The 21,037-nt window shown below is 44.7% G+C and overlaps 1 protein-coding gene across 1 annotated transcript in view; it reads left to right on the plus strand.

Annotated features, from left to right (window-relative positions):
- Positions 1–21,037, plus strand: part of CDC42BPA (CDC42 binding protein kinase alpha) — a 165,393-nt gene that overhangs the window by 62,651 nt on the left and 81,705 nt on the right. Inside the window, 3 exon segments of the mRNA XM_075341427.1 lie at positions 2,376–2,471; positions 5,842–5,990; positions 14,919–15,022. Of these exon segments, the coding sequence (XP_075197542.1) occupies positions 2,376–2,471; positions 5,842–5,990; positions 14,919–15,022 (349 nt within the window).

Here is a 21,037-nt window from a genome sequence, read left to right on the forward strand (position 1 = left end):
TAACATTTGTCTCCTTCGATGACGTGATTTGGGTCAGACTTCTACCTGATCCCTTGAGAAATGGCCTAAAAAAAAAAAGATTGGGCATGTTAAAAGCAGTATGCCTGATCCTTCTACCTGTAACACTCTCTGTAGTAGGACAGTCATGTGACCCATACAGTGCTGGCCAAAAGTATTGGCACCCCTGCAATTCTGTCAGATAATACTCATTTTCCTCCTGAAAATGATTGCAATCACAAATTCTTTGGTATTATCTTCATTTAATTTGTCTTCAATGAAAAAGAAAAAAAAAATTGTCATAAAGCCAAATTGGATATAATTCCACACCAAACATAAAAAAGGGTGTGGACAAAAGTATTGGCACTGTTTGAAAAATCCTGTGATGCTTCTGTAATTTGTGTAATAACAGCCCCTGTAACTTACCTGTGGCACCTAACAGGTGCTGGCAATAATAAATCACACTTGCAGCAGGTGACATGGAGTAAAGTTGACACAACCTCTGTCCTGTGTCCTTGTGTGCACCACATTGAGCATGGAGAAAAGAAAGAAGACCAAAGAACTGTCTGAGGACTTGAGAATCCAAATTCTGAGGAAGCATGAGCAATCTCAAGGCTACAAGTCCATCTCCAAAGACCTGAAAGCTCCTGTGTCTACGGTGCGCAGTGTCATCAAGAAGTGTAAAGCCCATGGCACTGTGGCTAACCTCCCTAGATGTGGAAGGAAAAGAAAAATTGACGAGAGATTTCAATGCAAGATTGTGCGGATGGTGGATAAAGAACCTCGACTAACATCCAAACAAGTTCAAGCTGCCCTGCAGTCCGAGGGTACGACAGTGTCAACCCGTACTATCAGTCGCCGTCTGAATGAAAAGGGACTGTATGGTAGGATACCAAGGAAGACCCCACTTCTTACCCCGAGACATAAAAAAGCCAGGCTGGAGTTTGCCAAAACTTAGCTGAGAAAGCCTAAAACGTTTTGGAAGAATGTTCTCTGGTCGGATGAGACAAAAGTACAGCTTTTTGGGAAAAGCCATCAACATAGAGTTTACAGGAAAAAAAAAAGAGGCATTCAAATAAAAGAACACGGTCCCTACAGTCAAACATGGTGGAGGTTCCCTGATGTTTTGGGGTTGCTTTGCTGCCTCTGGCACTGGACTGCTTGACCGTGTGCATGGCATTATGAAGTCTGAAGACTAGCAACAAATTTTGCAGCATAATGTAGGGCCCAGTCTGAGAAAGCTGGGTCTCCCTCAGAGGTCATGGGTCTTCCACCAGGACAATGACCCAAAACACACTTCAAAAAGCACTAGAAAAATGGCTTGATAGAAAGCACTGGAGACTACTAAAGTGGCCAGCAATGAGTCCAGACCTGAACCCCATAGAAGACCTGTGGAGAGATCTCACAATGGCAGTTTGGAGAAGGCACCCTTCAAATCTCAGGGATCTGGAGCAGTTTGCCAAAGAAGAATGGTCTAAAATTCCAGCAGAGCATTGTAAGAAACTCATTGATGGTTACCGGAAGCGGTTGTGTGCAGTTATTTTGGCTAAAGGTTGTGCAACCAAGTATTAGGCTAAGGGTGCCAACACTTTTGTCTGGCCCATTTTTGGAGTTTTGTGTGAAATGATCAATGATTTGATTTTTGTTTCATTCTCTTTTGTGTTTTTTCATTGCAAGCAAAATAAATGAAGATAATACCAAAGAATTTGTGATTGCAATCATTTTCAGGAAGAAACCGAGTATTCTCTGACAGAATTGCAGGGGTGCCAATACTTTTGGCCAGCACTGTATACCCTTTATATGCTTGTGTATTCATGTCATATATATGAGCACATTTGGCATCCTATGAAAAGCTAATATTTTTCCTTATGCGGAAAAATATACATTTCTGTGCAGAAAACAATAAAGGAAAAAAAAGCAGGAATGTGAGCAGCGGATGTAGACAACCATGAGAGAAACTCCTGCAGTGTCCATGAAATTGCTGCAAAATGGGTGAAAAATCATTCACCTTTGTTAAAATTTATAACCAAGCAGCCAGAGCTGCATTCGTAATTCTGCGGGGGAAAAATCAGAAACTGTCAGCAAGTCTGATGTCGGACAGTCATAATAGCTTAGCGCCTATAATATTAGGGAGTAGTTATTACTTCTTGTATCAGATGGCGGTGCAGAGTGTGAAGACACGGAATAAGCAAGGAGATTTCAGCTCTGGAGTGGTGAATTCTGCTCCGCAGTTTGTAATGTATTGTCTAGTCCTTCTTACTTTGTATATTTATGTGATCTCAGATGTTCAAAAAGGGACACTTTTGGAGAGAAGGGGCGGGGGGGGTGAGAAGTATTGATATTTTCCATCTTTGACTTTGCCGATTTCTGCCCCTCAGACAGCCTGTTTCCGGGAAGAAAGGGACGTATTGGTGTACGGCGACAGCCAGTGGATCACCACCCTGCACTATGCCTTCCAGGACGACAACTACCTGGTGAGTTCTCCTTTTGTTGTTCTCCAAAATAGAGTAGAGGCGGAAAAGAGTGAAGACTACGAATCCCACAATGTAACACTGCAGAAAATATCACGCCGAAATGCAAAAAGTCAGAGGAAATGGGTGTAAATAAATTACCTGCCTGATTTGTGCCCAGAAAGTCCTAGTACTGGTAGTACCGACAGGATGCACTCTATACGTTCTATGGCTTTATCTTACTTCTCAAGATCTCTGCTTGCTGCTAGTGTAAGGGAACATTCCTTATTAGCAGATCACTAGTGATGGACGCACCCCGACTGTAAAAGTCCAGCAGATCCGTGCGGTTTCAAACGTATCGAATGCCAGACTCGGGCCCAGAATTCTTAGGGAATTCTGGCTAAAGATCTGGATCCAGTAACTTGGGAAGTTTTACAAAAAAAAAAAAGTGCTTTATACTTACCAAGTCTCCGTCATGGCTGTAACTGCTTCCTGGCCGCTCATCCATTTCCGGGGCCGCTCATTGCCTTTATTGCATATGCACTGCTTTCCCCACCCACTGAGGTCTGTGATTGGTTGCAGTCAGACACGCCCCCACGCTGAGTGACAGCCTATCTAATGCTCCTAATCACAGGCGCTGTCTGCAGGTCTTTATTGGTGTAAAAATAGATAAAAAGTGGCGTAGGGTCCCCCCGTTTTATGTTACCCAGCACAGATAAAGCATACGGCTACAGGCTGCAGCCCCCAGCCGTTACTCTTATCTGTACCAAAATAAGAGGAACCACATGCGGGTTTTTTGTTTAATTTTTTTTAAATAATTTTAAAAAACGGCGTGCGGTCCCCGTCAATTTTGATACCCAGCCATGATAAAGCCCGACAGCTGGTGGCTGGTATTCTCAGGCTGGGGAGACCCATGCTTATTGGGTTTCCCTGGGCTAAAAATAGCAGCGTATAGTCGCCCAGGATTGTCACATTCATGAGGTGCGACATTCCCGGAACTTTACCTCATTCTTCCCGATTGCCCTGGTCTGGTGGCAATCTGGGTAGTAAGGGGTTAATAACAGCTCACAGCTTCCACTAAGCCCTAGATTAGTAATGGGAATTGTCTCTGAGACCCCCCCATTATTAATCTGTAAGTGAAAAGAAATAAAGACACACTGAAAAAAAAATCTTTTTTTCGGAGTAAAAGACAAAAAACACCCTCTTTCACCACTTTAGTAACCCAAAAATTATCCAGATCCGACACAATCCACATGAGGTCCCACAACGATTCCAGCTCTGCTACATCTGAAGTGACAGCACACAGCCATAGCACATGACCGTCTGCTGTGAGCTTCAAGCAGAGAATGAGCCACTGCGATCAGCGGAGACTTCACACAGGTTAGTTGCAGTCACAGCTGGAGGTTCCCACGGGCCATCACCTGTGACCGCAGGTCACTTGAAATCACCTGAAATCAAGTTATCTGCGTTCACAGGTGGAAGACCGTGGGAAGCTCCAGCTGTGACCGCAACTAACATGAGTGATGTCACTGCTGATCACTGCAGCTCATTTTTTGCCTGAAGCTCACTGCGGGTGATCATGTTCTATGGCAACTTGCTGTCACTTTAGATGTAGCCAAGCTGGGATCGTCGTGGGACCTCGTGTGATTTTCGTCAGACCTTCAGGAGTATTTTTGGGGTTAATAAAGGGGTGAAAAAGCGTGCTTTTTTGTCTTTAATTGCAAATAAAGGATTTTTTCAGTGTTTGTAAATGAAAAGAAATAAACACAAATTTGTATTTGAGAAGTGGGGGGGGGGTCTCGTAGACCCTCCCCATTACTAAGCTAGGGCTTAGTGGCAGCTGTGGGCCTGTTATTAACCACACCAGGACAATCGGAATGAGCCGGGTAAAGTTCTAGGATTGTCGCTGATATCTAATGGATGCAACAATCATGGGCGGCTGGAGGCTGCTATTTTTAGGCTGGGTTGGCCCCAATAACTATAGGTCAACCCAGCCTAAGAATACCAGCCCCCAGCTGTGGGGCTTGATCATGGTTAGGTATCAAAATTGAGGGGGGGGGGGGACTGCACTCTGTTTTTTAAATTATTTATTTAAATAATTTAAAAAAAAAGCTGCATGTGGTTCCTTTTTGTTTTGATAAACAGCCAAGATAAGCGCACGACTGTGGGCTGCAGCCAATAGCCGTATGCTTTATCTGTGCTGGTATCATAATATGGGGGGACCTTATGCCAATTTTTTTTTTTTTTTTTTACACACCAATATAGACCCGCAGACAGTGTCTGTGATTGAAACCAGTCAGACAGGCTGTCACTCAGGGTGGGGGCGGATCTGACTGCAACCAATCAGACGCCGGCGGGCGGGGAAAGCAGTGCATATGCATGAGGCTAATGATCGGCCCTGTAAGAAGAATGGACGGCCACGGGACCATTGACAGCTAAGCCGGAGACTCTTAAGTATTACGCGCTTGCTCCTATTCCTTCTCTCCCTATTTTTAGTGCCAGATTTTTGCCCCCATAGACTTATATGGGGATCGGCATCTGGTCAGATACCTGGGATCAATTCCATGCCGGAACAATTTTTTTTTTTTATAGCCCTTCTCAAAGTCGATTGTGTGGGAAGCACATAGGCTGTAAAAGCCAAACTGTGCATTTGAACAGGTTTATTGCCATTCACTGACAGCTAGCGGAGGTCTTGACAATTCTGATAGCCTAATCAAAGTTTATAAGAAAAGTTAATTTATGTAAAAATGCGGCATGTTACCTCCTTTGCTGACTTTGTTAGGGCATTGGGTCCGCTAGGTGAAGCAGTGGTGAGGGGCAGGGTCAGGCCTCTAGGGGGGTCTCTGCCCCGGGGGGGTGATGGGGTGGGGGGGGGATTTGACAGCTGCTTAGTCATAGATCTGTCCCTGTAATTCTGATGTAAGTGCGCTAAACCCTTCCGAAATCCTTATGAAAACATCTTACCCCAAATGTATCCCGAGTGTTAACACAGCAAAAGATGGAAAAATATCGGAAACTCCGCGCTCCGGCCAGAAATCACTCCGGAATGTTTATATATAAAACGTTATATTATAAAGCCAGAGCTTAATGACTCCATCACTTTCCATTTATATCCAGCAGCCGTCAATCTACGGCTGTGCTTTACACTGCAGCGCTGCTCCCACAGTAATATTCAGGCCTGTGGGTTGTGGGTGAGGGTAAATCTCCAAACCTGGAATGGCCCCTTTTCTCCCCCTTTTACATCCTCTATCGTACCCCAAAACAAAAAATAAGACCTGTTCCTAGAACTGTACATGCAGTGAAGAGTAGCAGGCAGCAGCAGAATTATGAATGCAGCTCTGAATGTGACATAATATTGATTTGAACCCTCGTTATTTTTTTTTTTTCCCCCCAGTACCTGGTTATGGATTATTATGTTGGTGGAGACCTCCTCACTCTCCTCAGTAAGTTTGAGGATCGGCTACCGGAGGACATGGCGCGATTCTACCTGGCCGAAATGGTCATGGCTATCGATTCGGTCCACCAGCTTCACTACGTCCACAGGTAAGGAACCTTTCATAGGTCTGACCTCCTTTAAAGGGGTCGTCTAGGATTAGAAAAACATGGCTGCCTCTTCCAAGAACGGCGCCTCCCCTGTACTCTGGCTGAGGTCGGTATTGCAGCTCCGCTCCAGGGAATAATTAATAATAATAATTTTATTTATTTATTTATTTAGCGCTATTAATTCCACAGCGCTTTACATACGTTGGCAACACTGTCCCCATTGGGGCTCACAATCTAGAGCCCCTATCTGTATGTCTGTGGAGTGTGGGAGGAAACCGGAGACCCCGGAGGAAACCCACGCAAACACGGGGAGAACATACAAACTCCTTGCAGATGGTGTCCTTGGTGGGATTTGAACCCAGGACCCCAGCTCTGCAAGACTGCAGTGCTAACCACTGAGCCACCACAGGACAATAGTGCTAACCACTGAGCCACCACAGGACAATAGTGCTAACCACTGAGCCACCACAGGACAATAGTGCTAACCACTGAGCCACCAAAGGACAATAGTGCTAACCACTGAGCCACCGTTCCACCCTAGTAGTTATATTCTTGTACATAGGAGGGAGTATTATAGGGAAGGGGCTCAAACCTTGTATTCTAAGCTAAGTTTGCTGCCAATTGGAAGGGGAAGATTTCTCATTAATATGGATCTCATCCTCTGAAGGACCGGACAAGTCCATGATTCTTATATCACTTGTAATACCTCATTTTACCTGTGGTGGCGCTGCAGAGAAATGAAACCCTTACTGCCAGGATTCCTCACTGCTGACTGCCAGCGATCCTTTGATACACTTATTGCTAATGACTTATCCAAAGTGGACAATCCCTTTAAATTTTCCGGTATACAGTGTTATGTGATGGTAACGCTGACCGGACTCCACGGTCGGCCTTTCTGGTGACTGCTGTCGGGTTATTGAGAGATTTAGCCTCTCGTCAATACTTTTCCCAGATGGTTCCGCCATATATGAAATGATGTGCTTGTTCCGCTCGCACTTTTTCTTTTTACGATCGGCTTTATGCTGGATTGCAGCGAGCGATCTTTGGAGGAAATTCAGGGGCCGCATGGAATTGTAATTATTTGCTGTGTGAAGATGGTTGCCTCGATCATCCCTCCAAGGAACAAGGGGTGAAAGATGCTCCAGGGTTTATTTTCAGGGGATGTCTTATATTTTCTCATGAACAACAATCCACATTTATTCTTGAAGAAATAAAAAATCAACATTTATCCAGATATAATCATCACATTCTGGAACCTCAGCATTGTGTGTTCCTCCTAATACTGGCTCAGACGCACATTGTCTTATCTGATCCTCTTATTCTCATGATGTAGAACCCCTCCTATAGTGGTGGGTATAGACCATATCTGCAAAGGGTTAAATTACCTGCTTACATTTAATATTCTCTATGTAGTGCTAAGTTTGCCCCCCAAAAAAAGCAGACACCCCCTAAAAGAATCGCACTTACCAGACCCCAAACAATTAGAGTATGGAAGTAAATTGGCTCTCACATACAGATCTGTGTCGCTGTCAGGTCCCCCTGCGATTGGCTCCCCCTGGTGACTGGAAGCAGCATCACTTGCAGGAGTGATACTGGAACTCGATCTGTGTGTGAAAGATGGAGGGCAACGCAACTGGAGCAGCGAGGGACCTGACGGCAACGCAGATCTCTATGTTGAGAGCCCATCCACCATCAGCACTGGCCCACTGTAATTGTTTGGAGTCTAATGAGTGCAACTTTTTTTGTGAAGGGGGAGATCCGCTTTCTTTTGGGGGGTGTCTGCTTTCCCTTGGGAGTGTCTGCCTTCCCCAAAGAAATTTGGGGAAGTCTGCCTTTTTTCTTTTTTTGAGGGTGTGTCTGCCTTCTTTTGGGGGTGTGTCTGCTTTCTTTGGGGGGGGGGGGTCTGCTTTCGTTGGGGGTGTGTGTCTGCTTTCTTTGGGGGTGTGTGTCTGCTTTCTTTGGGGGGGTGTGTCTGCTTTCTTTGGGGGTGTGTCTGCTTTCTTTTGGGGGGTCTGCTTTCTCTCATTGGGGGTGTGTCCTGCCTTCTTTGGGGGGGGTGTCTGCCCTCTTTGGGGGGGGGGTGTCTGCCCTCTTTGGGGGGGGGGGGTGTCTGCCTTCTTTGGGAGGGGAGTCTGCTTTCTTTGGGGGTGTGTGTCTGCTTTCTTTGGGGAGTGTGTCTTCCTTCTTTGGGGGGGTGGTGTCTTCCTTCTTGGGGGTGTGTCTTCCTTCTTTGGGGTGTGTCTTCCTTCTTTGGGGGGTGTGTCTTCCTTCTTTGGGGGGTGTGTCTTCCTTCTTTGGGGGGTGTGTCTTCCTTCTTTGGGGGTGTGTCTGCCTTCTTTGGGGGGTGTCTGCTTTCTTTGGGGGGTGTCTGCCTTCTTTGGGGGGGGGTGTCTGCCTTCTTTGGGGGGGGGTGTCTGCCTTCTTTGGGGGGGGGGTGTCTGCCTTCTTTGGGGGGGGGTCTGCCTCTTTGGGGGGGATCTGCCTTCTTTTGGGGGGGAGGGGTCTGCCTTTGGTGGGGGTGTCTGCTTTCTTTGGGGAGTGTGTCTTCCTTCTTTGGGGGTGTGTCTTCCTTCTTTGGGGGGTGTGTCTGCCTTCTTTGGGGGGTGTGTCTGCCTTCTTTGGGGGGGGGGGGTGTCTGCTTTCTTTGGGGGGGGTGTCTGCTTTCTTTGGGGGGGGGTCTGCTTTCTTTGGGGGGGGGGGTCTGCTTTCTTTGGGGGGAGTCTGCTTTCTTTGGGGGGGTCTGCTTTCTTTGGGGGGGGGATCTGCTTTCTTTGGGGGGGGGGATCTGCTTTCTTTGATGAAGAGTGCTGCTTGTATTCTTTAGCTTTTTTTAGTTTCTTGAACACTTACTAATGGAACCACAACTATGATTTATTTTTAGAGGAGGGCTTATATTTTAAGCATACTCAAAAATTCCCTAAAGTCCTACTACGGCTTTTTGGGGGAAACAGGGTAATGCAGAGATGTGCTGAGTTCTCAAAATTGAAGAATATGCCTCATAATGTTTCTTTCTCTCCAACTCTAGATGAGGGTCCATCAAAATTAGGACCCTCTTCTTTTATCGCACAGTTCCTCTGAAATGTATTTTCAACTCGAGTCCACATTTCTTGATAAGCCGGTGCCCGCTGCGTCCTGCGTTTCACTTTCTGCAGAGTGTCATGTACATTGCTGCCATCTCAGCCGATAATGTCAAACTCGCAGCGATGTACCAGGAGTAGAGCTCGCCCCTCGCTGTGCACTCCACACACCGCTCCCCGAGGACCCCTCTTCCTTCTCAGTATGCTGAACATCCCTTTCATGTCCGGCCACATGCCAGCGTCTGCCAGGTTTATTGTCTCCGCTTTCTAGTTCTGGCTTTTTGATAACTTCTCTTATTCATCTGGAAAACAACATTTCCTTACAAAGAAGGCAAAAACCGGGCCTGATCAATGTCTCTGCAGAACGCTAGGTATTACCCTGTGTAGGCGGAAGGCGGACCCCTCCTAGAACGGGGGAAGACGGAGAAAAGCAAAGGAACACGGGATATAGAAATTATATACAATTAATTACAACAATGCTACTATAATACTGCCCCTATGTACAGGAATATAACTACTATAATACTTCCCCTATGTACAAGAATATAACTACTATAATACTTCCCCTATGTACAAGAATATAACTACTATAATACTTCCCCTATGTACAAGAATATAACTACTATAATACTTCCCCTATGTACAAGAATATAACTACTATATACTGCCCCTATGTACAAGATATAACTACTATAATACTGCGCCTATGTACAAGAATATAACTACTATAATACTGCCCCCTATGTACAAGAATATAACTACTATAATACTGCCCCCTGTGTACAAGAATATAACTACTATAAGGCTATGTGTCCACGAGAGCTTGCTTCTGCGGATTTTGCTGCGGAAAACCTGCGGATTTATCTGGATTTTCCAGATAAATCTGCAGGTTTCAGCAAGTACAGACACTCCCCATGTTATCCTATGGGACATGGGGAGTGTCTGTGTCCACGTTGCGGAATGTGCGGCTGTGGAATATGCTGCGCATGTCCCGCAGCCGCACGTAATTGCATGTCAATTATTCCTGCGGAAATTCCGGTCTCCACTATGGAGATAGAGGCCGGGACGTACGCAGGTAAATCGCATGAAAGTCCGCAGGTTTACCGCAGCTATTCTGCTGTACTAACGCAGCTTAAAATAGCTGCGGATGCTCACAGGAAAGTTGCGGTAAACCTGCGGCCGTACCTGCAGATATATCCGCAGGTACGAGCTCCCGTGGGCACATAGCCTAATACTGCCCCTTTGTACAGGAATATAACTACTATAATACTGCCCCTATGTACAAGAATTTAACTAGTATAATACTGCTCCTATGTACAAGAATATAACTACTATAATACTGCCCCTATGTACAAGAATATAACTACTATAATACTGCTCCCTATGTACAAGAATATAAGTACTATAATACTGCTCCTATGTACAGGAACATAACTACTATAATACTGCCCCTATGTACAAGAATATAACTACTATAATACTGCCCCCTATGTACAAAAATATAACTACTATACTACTGCCCCTATGTACAAGAATATACCGTAAGTACTATAATACTGCTTCTATGTACAGGAATATAACTACTATAATACTGCCTCCTATGTACAAGAATATAACTACTATAATACTGCCTCCTATGTACAAGAATATAACTACTATAATACTGCCCCTATGTACAAGAATATAACTACTATAATACTGCTCCTATGTACAAGAATATAACTACTATAATACTGCCTCCTATGTACAAGAATATAACTACTATAATACTGCCCCTATGTACAAGAATATAACTACTATAATACTGCTCCTATGTACAAGAATATAACTACTATAATACTGCTCCTATGTACAAGAATATAACTACTATAATACTGCCCCTATGTACAAGAATATAACTACTATAATACTGCCCCTATGTACAAGAATATAACCACTATAATACTGCCCACTATGTACAAGAATATAACTACTATAATACTGCCTCCTATGTACAAGAATATAACTACTATAATACTGTCCCCATGTACAAGAATATAACTACTATAATACTGCTCCCTATGTACAAGAATATAACTACTATAATACTGCCCCTATATACAAGAATAGAACTACTATAATACTGCCCCTATGTACAAGAATAGAACTACTATAATACTGCCCCTATGTACAAGAATATAACTACTACAATACTGCCTCTATGTACAAGAATATAACTACTATAATATTGCTCCTATGTACAAGAATATAACTACTATAATACTGCCCCTATGTACAAGAATATAACTACTATAATACTGCCCCTATGTACAAGAATATAACTACTATAATTCTGCTCCTATGTACAAGAATATAACTACTATAATACTGCTCCTATATACAAGAATATAACTACTATAATACTGCTCCTATGTACAAGAATATAACTACTATAATACTGCTCCTATGTACAAGAATATAACTACTATAATACTGCCCACTATGTACAAGAATATAACTACTATAATACTGCCCCTATGTACAAGAATATAACTACTATAATACTGCTCCTATATACAAGAATATAACTACTATAATACTGCTCCTATGTACAAGAATATAAGTACTATACTACTGCTCCTTTGTATAACATTGTTGCCAGTATTACTTATTGTCCGCAGTGATGGTTTTCATTAGGACATTGCCCCTCTTTTATTTCAGGCTCCATGCTACACCCCTTCCACTTTCGGCTGGTGCCATCTTGGCAGTAGTTGTGTGTTTCCGACCATTAAGCATTTTACAGTTGCTAAATTCGGGGGTATTATGTCAGCCATTTTATTAGACTCCTGGATTTCATTTTATTAACTGAACCCTCTTAATTAACATTTTTGCCTCCTCATTCTTTCCATCCGTCTGTGGTTTTATTGTTGGTTCTCTTTCTGGTCATCTCAGTATATAATCAGATCATCGCTTAGAAACGAGGCCAACGTAACAGTGGAGTAATTACCAATCAGATCGCTTGCCTTGTTTCATAGAAAATGAAAGCTGCATTGTGATACGTTACTGCAGGCAACTCTTCCAATCAGATTACAGCTTCTATTTTTATAGAGAAATAAAAGTTGAAATCGGATTGGCAGAGCCTCCCAAAGCAACCAATCAGGTTACTGGTTTTATTTTCCATCAGGCCTTTAGGAAATGAGCTGAAATCTGGTTGCTACGGGCAACTGCTCTTTTTTTGCCCTTCTATAATGATTTTGTGTTGTAAATGTAGTTCAGATATTAGGGGTTGTCCAATTTCTAGTAAAAGGTAGAATAAAAAAGTAGCAATTTTATATTTTGATGGATCGGACGGGCGGTACTTAATGGGGTATGCCAATACACACAGTACCGTATATCATTATTATTATAATAATAATATTAGCCAATACCTCCAATTAGAAATGTAGTATAGTTCTCCTAATTTAGCAATTGTCACTTACCTCATGTGCAGGGCATTGGCATGGCTTATTTGCTCATGGTTGTATCCATGGATACCCAACTTTCCCTATGTAAGTGGTCGTAACCATTGATAACGAACTGTCCCTATATGAGTGATTGTTACCATGGATACCTAACTGTCCCCATATGAGTGATCGTAACCATGGATACCCAACTGTCTCCATATGAGTGATTGTAACCATGGATACCTAACTTTATATAAGTGGTCGTAACCATGGATACCTAACTGTCCCTATATTAGTGGTCGTAACCATGGATACCCTTTCTGTCCCTATAGGAGTGGTCGTAACCATGGATACCCTACCTGTCCCTATAGGAGTGGTTGTAACCATGGATACCTAATTGTCCCTATATGAGTGGTCGTAACGATGGCTTCCTAACTGTCCCTATATGCGTGGTCGTAACCATGGAGATACCTAAGCTACTGCAATGCCCTGCACATGAGTTATGTGACACAGCTAATCAGGAGAACTATACTACATTCCTAATTGGACACATTTGCTAATAATAATAATAATAATAATATTATTACTACTACACCTACTACATATCAGGATAGGATCTTGGAGATGGGAATACCCATGTTTTCAAAGAAGGGGGGTGATTTAACATATAATTTTTATTGTTTCTTCATTTTTTTTTTTTTTTTTTTTTAGTCCCTTTACAGGAGTTGAACTTGTACCTTTTGTGCTATATAATGTGATACTATAGTGTTGCAGTGTATGGTGAAATTAGCGATCTCCTTCATGGCTGTACAAAGATGGTGGCCGACGGGGCCTTCAGTTGGCTTTCAGCTATCATGTCATCCCATCAGCGCACTATGGCTGCATCATAGGGTGGAAAGGGCAACAGGAGCCGACACGGCCGTGAAGCATTGTTATGCCAGTTAAATGACTGCAGCATTGCAGGAGTTAGGCCATGTTCACATGTTGCTTTTTTCCTGCAAAATTTGCACTGTGGGCTGCAAAGAAACTGCTTACAAGTATCAGGGCCGCTGCTTGTTTTGGTGCAGATTATGTGTTATTGGTCTACAAATCATGGTTAATAAAGTTTAATTAAATTTTCCAAAAAAGGAGCAAAAATGCCTGGTTGCGTTCTTGCACTTTCATTGCTTTCTAAGGTGAAAGAATTGACATGGTGCAGTTTAGAGGAAAAAAAAATCAATTGTGCATGAGATTTCTGAAACCTCATATATTTTGCTGGTACGGTGAAAAGTACTCACAGCAAAAAAGGGCAACCAGTCCAGTTAGCCCAGGCCAACACATCTAATGCACAAACAGGATGCAGACAAGCCTCTCAACATGATGGACACTTCACAGGTGCAAGGTAAATTGCACACCAGTGGCGCGCATAGGGCACTGTTCACACCTGTATGCGCATGGTGTCCAGCCAGCAACCTATTACCACGCCCTTACTATTAGATTAGGCGGGTTACCCGGACACTACTCACTGCAGCACGCAAGGGACAGAAATTCCACTATGCACGGCCGTATTAAGAGGCCCGGCTGCACCCCGCATAGTCAAAGTGCAAAAAATACATATAAAATATATTTGAGGTATTAGTTTGTAAATTGGCCAATGTACGTAAGCCCGCAATCCTCATCACAGATCCTCACGCTTGCGGGTCCCTACACTGATAAATATCAAAAATAGCAACAAGAAGAGAAGATAAAAACTCCCCCAAAAATGTATTATAAAATGTACTCACAAGCAAAAAAGGGCAACCAGTCCAGTTAGCCCAGGCCAACACATCTAATGCACAAACAGGATGCAGACAAGCCTCTCAACATGATGGACACCCGCCTAATCTAATAGTAAGGGCGTGGTAATAGGTTGCTGGCTGGACACCATGCGCATACAAGTGTGAACAGTGCCCTATGCGCGCCACTAGTGTGCAATTTACCTTGCACCTGTGAAGTGTCCATCATGTTGAGAGGCTTGTCTGCATCCTGTTTGTGCATTAGATGTGTTGGCCTGGGCTAACTGGACTGGTTTCCCTTTTTTGCTGTGAGTACATTTTATAATACATTTTTGGGGGAGTTTTTAGCTCCTCTTTTTTGTTGCTATTTTTGGTACTGTGAAAAGCCAAAAAATGTGTATTAAAAAAATGCACAAATAAAAAATCGCAACGTGTGAACATAGCCTTAAATCAGCAAAACTACTGCCAGTCACTGCTGTTAAAGGCACATATACGCCTGGTGCCCGTATGTCCCCCCCGTGTGTTTGTGTGGAACGTGGATCATTATCCGTGGCGCCCCCAGTGGTCAGGTCACCTATCCGACATATGGGAAGAAGTCCATGGCCTGTGATATTCCTTAGATTGTGCCAATATCTTGTTTTATTTGATGACTTTTTGCACATGACCGTTCTGCAGGTCATTAGATGCCGCTTTGGATAAAGACGTAAGATATGAGAGTCCGTGCAGTGCAGCACAGAGTATTTCAGGAGGGGGAGGCAGTGACCGCTCATGTGCCGTCGGTGAGGACAGGGCTGCCATGTTTGCTATGTTTACCTGTGAGCTCTTTATGTTATAGGATTACGGCTGCTTTTGTCTCGTTGGCAGCCGCCATGTCCCGTGGTGACCCCGACACCGTCGCCTTATTATATATCATATTATATCTGGGGGTCCTGAGCGGCAGGAGGTTTCTCCCACACAGCTTTGCCTTTCAGGGCTGTCGGAAAGCTGAGTGACGGCTATATTAGAGGCTCCTATTTAGGCCTCTGATTTTTCACCCCCTATTTTCCTAATGAGATCTGATTAAGAACTGGCAGGACGGGGTTGCTGTGAGGAGGAAGCGCCCCTCTGTATCTGGTGACTCCATCTTTAGGGGCGACTTTCCGGAGTCAGGTAACCTCCATCCGAGCAGCAGCTGAAAATACCTCAGATTCCTCCACAGCCTTTTCTTTAAAAATGTTGTGACAGATGGCACCGCAGATGGCCCCCGCATTCCTAAGGAGCTTAAGAGTCGCTCCTTTAACGGGCAGTAATGCTCCGCCGTGCCAGCGCGCTCTGCAAAGCTCTGACGTGAATTAGCCGGCCTGGTAGCCGTCTTTAGTTTTTAATCTTTGGCCTGCTGCCACGGAGCTCTTTTGTGGGCGATAAGCCGGTCTGCGGACTCCTGATAGTGCCAATCGGCCTCTTGTAGCTGCCAGTCCTCCTCTATCCCGGCTAATTCTGTAGTCACACATGACACCGTGTACGGGGGCGGGGCGGTCACCTTCCCCTCTCCTCTGACCTCTTCCTCCATCACAATGCCCATGGCTCATCTTATGGAGGGTTACATCTCCGGCATTTGTTCTCCTGCCGCTCCACCGGTGTCCACATTTAATGGGTGCGGGGCCTATAAGACCATTTCCATTTACATTAGGACGTGCTGAGGACCCCTTTAACCCCATAGCGACGGCCTAACGTCTCAAGACGTCGGAAAAACAGGGTACTTATTCTGTTCCGACGTCTTGAGACGTCAGGCCGGAAAAAACCCTGTAGCGCCCCCCAGTGACGAAAAATCTCGGGGGTTTCAGCTACCGGGGGTAGCTGAGACCCCCCAGATTATGAATCGGGGTGTTTTTTATGCACCCCGTTAATGCGATCGCCGGTATACACCGTATACCGGCGACAACATAAAAAAAAAAAAAATGGCTGGTAAAATCTATTTATTTCTCATCTGACGTGATCAAACATGTCAGATGAGAAATAAATGTGGCCCTTAGTGCCCCCAAAGCCCCCGGTACCGGAGAAATCCATCCAACCCAAACCACCCCCCCCCCCCCCCCCCGTAAAATCCAAGATGGCGCCGACGCGCGCTGAAAACTCCCGCCGCCACCGGCTCTGCATTCATTTCCCTCTGATCTGAAATGATCAAACATTTCAGATCGGAGGGAAATGTCCCCCTCCTGACCTCTCCTCCGGTACACCGGAGCTCTTTGGTCCCTGGAGCCCCCTCCAGTTCTTCAGAGCCCCCCTCCGGAGCGTGCAAGATGGCGCCGACGCGCGCTGAAAACTGCCGCCGCCGGCTCTGCATTCATTTCCCTCCGATCTGAAATGATCAAACATTTCAGATCGGAGGGAAATGTCCTCCCCCCTGACCCCTCCTCCGGTCCACCGGAGCCCTCTGGTCACCGGAGCCCCCTCCGGGTCTCCAGAGCCACCCCCCCTCCCCCGCATTCATTCTGCTCTTTCTGCCGCATGTGACACGTCACATGCGGCAGAAAGGTGTCCCCAGGTCCCCCCAGGTCCCACTAGGTCACCCCCCCATCACCCCCCCCCAGCCCCCGGTCATACGTTACCTGTCTGGTGATCCGTCCCGCGATCACGCCGCCTCCTTCTTGAATGCTGACGGCGCATGCGCAGACAGCGGCTGTCAGCTGGATTCCTCCCCCCGGTCCACAGTGGAGCAGCCTGTGCATCAGCGACGTCAGTCTTGCAGGGACGCTGACGTCGCTGATGCACAGGCTGCTCCACTGTGGACCGGGGGAGAGTGAGTGCAGTAATCAGCAGTCTCTCCATGTGAGGAGTGTGGTCCTCACATGGAGAGACTGCTGTTCCAGAAAATGGGGGGTACGTTCTGTGAGCGTGCCCCTCATATTCTGGAATGAGGTTACTGCAGGTCACTCTGCCCTAAGTTGGACCGGGGCAGTGTGAGTGCAGTATTCTCAGATTACTGCACCCACACTGCTCATGGAGAGCTTGCTCTTCCAGAAAATGGGGGATACGTTCCCTGAACGTGCCCCCCCATATTCTAGAAGATCCAGAGTCGGCGTGGGACCTCACGGATTACAGCGGATTACAGCGACCGTAATTTCTTTATTTTCAATAAATTGGGGAAAGAGGAATGTTTCGGGGAGTTTTTTTTTCAAATAAATTTTTTTTTTGTCTTTTTTTTTTTTGTCTATTACTTGACCTGGGTTAGTGATGTCGGGTATCTGTTTAGATGCCGTGACATCACTAACCCAGGGCTTGATGCCAAGTGACATTACAGCTGGTATCAACCCCATATATTACCCCGTCTGCCACCGCACCAGGGCGCGGGATGAGCTGGGGCGAAGCGCCAGGATTGGCGCATCTAATGAATGCGCCACTTCTGGGGCGGCTGCGGCCTGCTATTTTTAGGCTGGGAAGAGTCCAATAACCATGGCTCTTCCCACCCTGAGAATACCAGACCCCAGCTGTCCGCTTCACCTTGGCTGGTGATCTAATTTGGGGGGGACCCCACGTTTTTTTTTTTTTTAAAAAAAACGCCTGGGGAGCCCTCCAAATTGATCACCAGCCAAGGTGAAGCTGTCAGCTGTGGTTTGCAGGCTACAGCTGTCTGCTTTACCCTAGCTGGCTATCAAAAATGGGGGGGACCCCCACGTCGTTTATTTTAATTATTATTTTTTTGGGGGGCTAAATACAAGGCTAGGCACCCTTTAGTGCCACATGAAAGGCACTAAAGGGCGCCAGCTTAGAATATGCAGGGGGTGGGACGTTATATATGTTTGACATGTATCCATTCATCCATTGTAGCATTTTAGGCTGTGCGCCCACAATCGGGATTGGCAGCGTTTTGGGCGCAGAGTGTTTTCCCTGTGTCCATAACGCTGCATTGTGCAGTAGAAGCACAGTGGAAGGATTTTTTAGAAATCCCATGCCCTATGTGCTTGCCCAATGTGCTTCTTTTCTCCGCCGACATAAACTGACCTGTGGCGCAGCTTCCCGAGCCTCAGCATGTCAATTTATGCTGCGGAGATGAGTGTTCTCTGCAGGTAGCATAGAGCTCCACAGCGGCCCTGAACCCAAATCGTGGGCATGGGCAGCTGCGTTCTCCCGTGGACAACACTCACATCTCTGCAGGAGGCTGACACTGTGTACTAGACGCCGTGTCGCTGGCTCATGGCCACATAGCCTAAAAGTGAGACATGGTTGCTACAGCAACATTTTTGTGAAGTACCTGTGGATTCAAAATGCTTATTATACTCCTGAATAAAATCCAGTTTCCAAAATGGGGTCACTTGTGGGGGTTTCTAATGTATAGGTACCCAAGGGGCCCTGCAAATGTGACATGGTGCCCGCAATTTATTTCAACTTTCCAGAATTCAAATGGTGCTGCTTCCATTCCAAGCCCTCCCATTTATCCAAACAGAGGTTTTTGGCCACATGTGGGTATCCCTGTGCTCACAAGACATTGGATAACAACCTGTTGGGTCCACGGTTTGTTGTTGTCTCTGAAAAAGTGAGAAATTTGATGCTGAAGCAACATTTTTGTGAAAAAAATGAAAATTTTCAATATGGCAACCTAAGCTTATCAAATTCTGTGAAGTATTCGTGGATTCATACTGCTCACTATACACCTAGATAAAAGCCTTGAGGTGTCTTGTTTCCAGAATGGAGTCACTTGTGGGGGACCTCCACTGTTTAGGCACCTCAGGGGCTCTCCAAATGCAACCTGGCGTCGCTATTGATTCCAGCCAATTTTGCAGTCAAATGGCACTCCTCCCCTTCCGAGCCCTGCCATGCGCCCAAACAGTTGATTTTCCACAATATAAGGTATCGCCAAACTCAGGAGAAATTGCACAATAAATGTTATGCTGAATTTTTTCCTTTTACTCTTGTAAAAAAAAAAGCTACCTGGTTGAAATAACAATTTTGTGGTAAAATTTTTTTTTTTTTTTTTTCATGGCTCAACGTTATAAAATCTGTGAAGCACCTGGGGGTTCAGGGTACTCACCAAACATCTAGATAAATTCCTTGAGGGGCCTAGTTTCCAAAATGGGGTCACTTGTGTGGGGGTTTCTGCTGTTTAGGTACCTTAGGGGTCCTCCAAATGTGACATGGTGCCCGCAATCTTTTTCAGCCAAATTTCCTTTCAAAATTCAAATATTGCTCCTTTCGTTCCAAGCCCTCCCATTTGTCCAAACAAAGGTTTCAGACCACATGTGAGGTATCACCGCGCTCATAAAAAAGTGGTTAACAAACCTTGAGGTCAAATTTTTGGAATTACCTCTGAAAAAGTGAGAAAATTGATGCTAAAGCAACATTTTGAGAAAATTATTAAAATTTTCAATATGACAACGTAACGTTAACAAAATCTGTGAAGTACCTGTGGATCTAAAATGCTCACTATACCCTTAGATAGAAGCCTTGAGGATTTCTTCTGTTTAGGTACCTTAGCGGACCTGTAAATGCAACATGGTGCCCGCAATCTATTTCAGCAAATTTGCTTTCAAAATTCAAATATTGCTCCTTCTGTTCCGAGCCCTCCCATTTGTCCAAACAGAGGTTTCTGACCACATGTGGGGTATCGGCGCACTCATAAGAAAGTGGGGAACAAGTTTGGGGTCCATTTTGTTGTGTTAGGTCTTCTAAAAGTGAATAAATTTGGGTTAGAGCAACATTTTTAGGTAAAATTTAATTTTTGCTTTTTTTTCATTCCACATTGCTTTTGTTCATGTGAAGCACCTGAAGGGTTAATAAACTTCTTGAATGTGGTTTTGCGAGTACTTTGGGGGGTGCAGGTTTTTATAATGGTGGTCCTTTTGGGTATTTACTGTCACTTCATTAGGCCTATTGACAGTCACTTCAAATGTGATGTGGTCCCTAAAAAAATGAAGTCATGCGTGTCATCGCAACGATCCCCCTCTGACCGCTAACTTTGAACCCCTCTAACTTCCTAACGAAAAAAAATTTTGTTTCCAAAATTGTGCTGATGTAAAGTAGACATGTGGGAAATGTTATTTATTAACTATTTTGTGTCACAGAAATCTCTGGTTTAACGGTATAAAAATTCAAAAGTTGAAAATTGCTAAATTTTCAAAATTTTTGCCAATATTCAATTTTTTTCATAAATAAACACAAAAAATATTGTCCTAAATTTGGTACTAACATGAAGTCCAATATGTGACGAAAAAACAATCTCAGAATCACCGGGATCCGTTGAAGCGTTCCAGAGTTATAACCTCATGAAGTGACACTGGTCAGAAGTGCAAAATTTGGTCTGGTCATTAAGGTGAAAATTAGCTCCGTCACTAAGGGGTTAATGATGTATGAATCCTCCTCATATGACACATCCACACACTGATATTTATGTCCGTCCTGTAGCAACTCAGGAAGTCCGTATTTGTAAAAGGGTCTGGTATTAGGTCTGTGTTTAGGGGTCTGGTCTGAGGCCTTTGTGAGTTTAAGTGGGCATAGTGTCTTTGTGAGTTTAAGTGGCATAGTGTCTATTTACTCGTATATATTCAACCGGGGCCCGTATTTCCTTAAATAGTTTGTTCTGGGGTCTTTTTAGGTTCTCATCTGGGGTCAGTTTATCAAGAGTTTAGTCTAGAGCCTTTATTTAAGTTGTCTGGTTTGAGATCTGCATTTGGGGGTCTCATCTGCCATCTATATTTTTTAGGGGGTCTGGTTTGGTGTTGTCAGAGTGGTCTGGTCTGGGGTCTGTAATTTGTGGGTGTGGTCTTTGGTCTTATTGTGTATTGGGTCTGTATTTTTGGGGCCCGGTTTTGGGTCTGCAT

The sequence above is a fragment of the Anomaloglossus baeobatrachus genome, chromosome 3 (assembly GCF_048569485.1).
Source record: "Anomaloglossus baeobatrachus isolate aAnoBae1 chromosome 3, aAnoBae1.hap1, whole genome shotgun sequence".
Taxonomy (NCBI): domain Eukaryota; kingdom Metazoa; phylum Chordata; class Amphibia; order Anura; family Aromobatidae; genus Anomaloglossus; species Anomaloglossus baeobatrachus.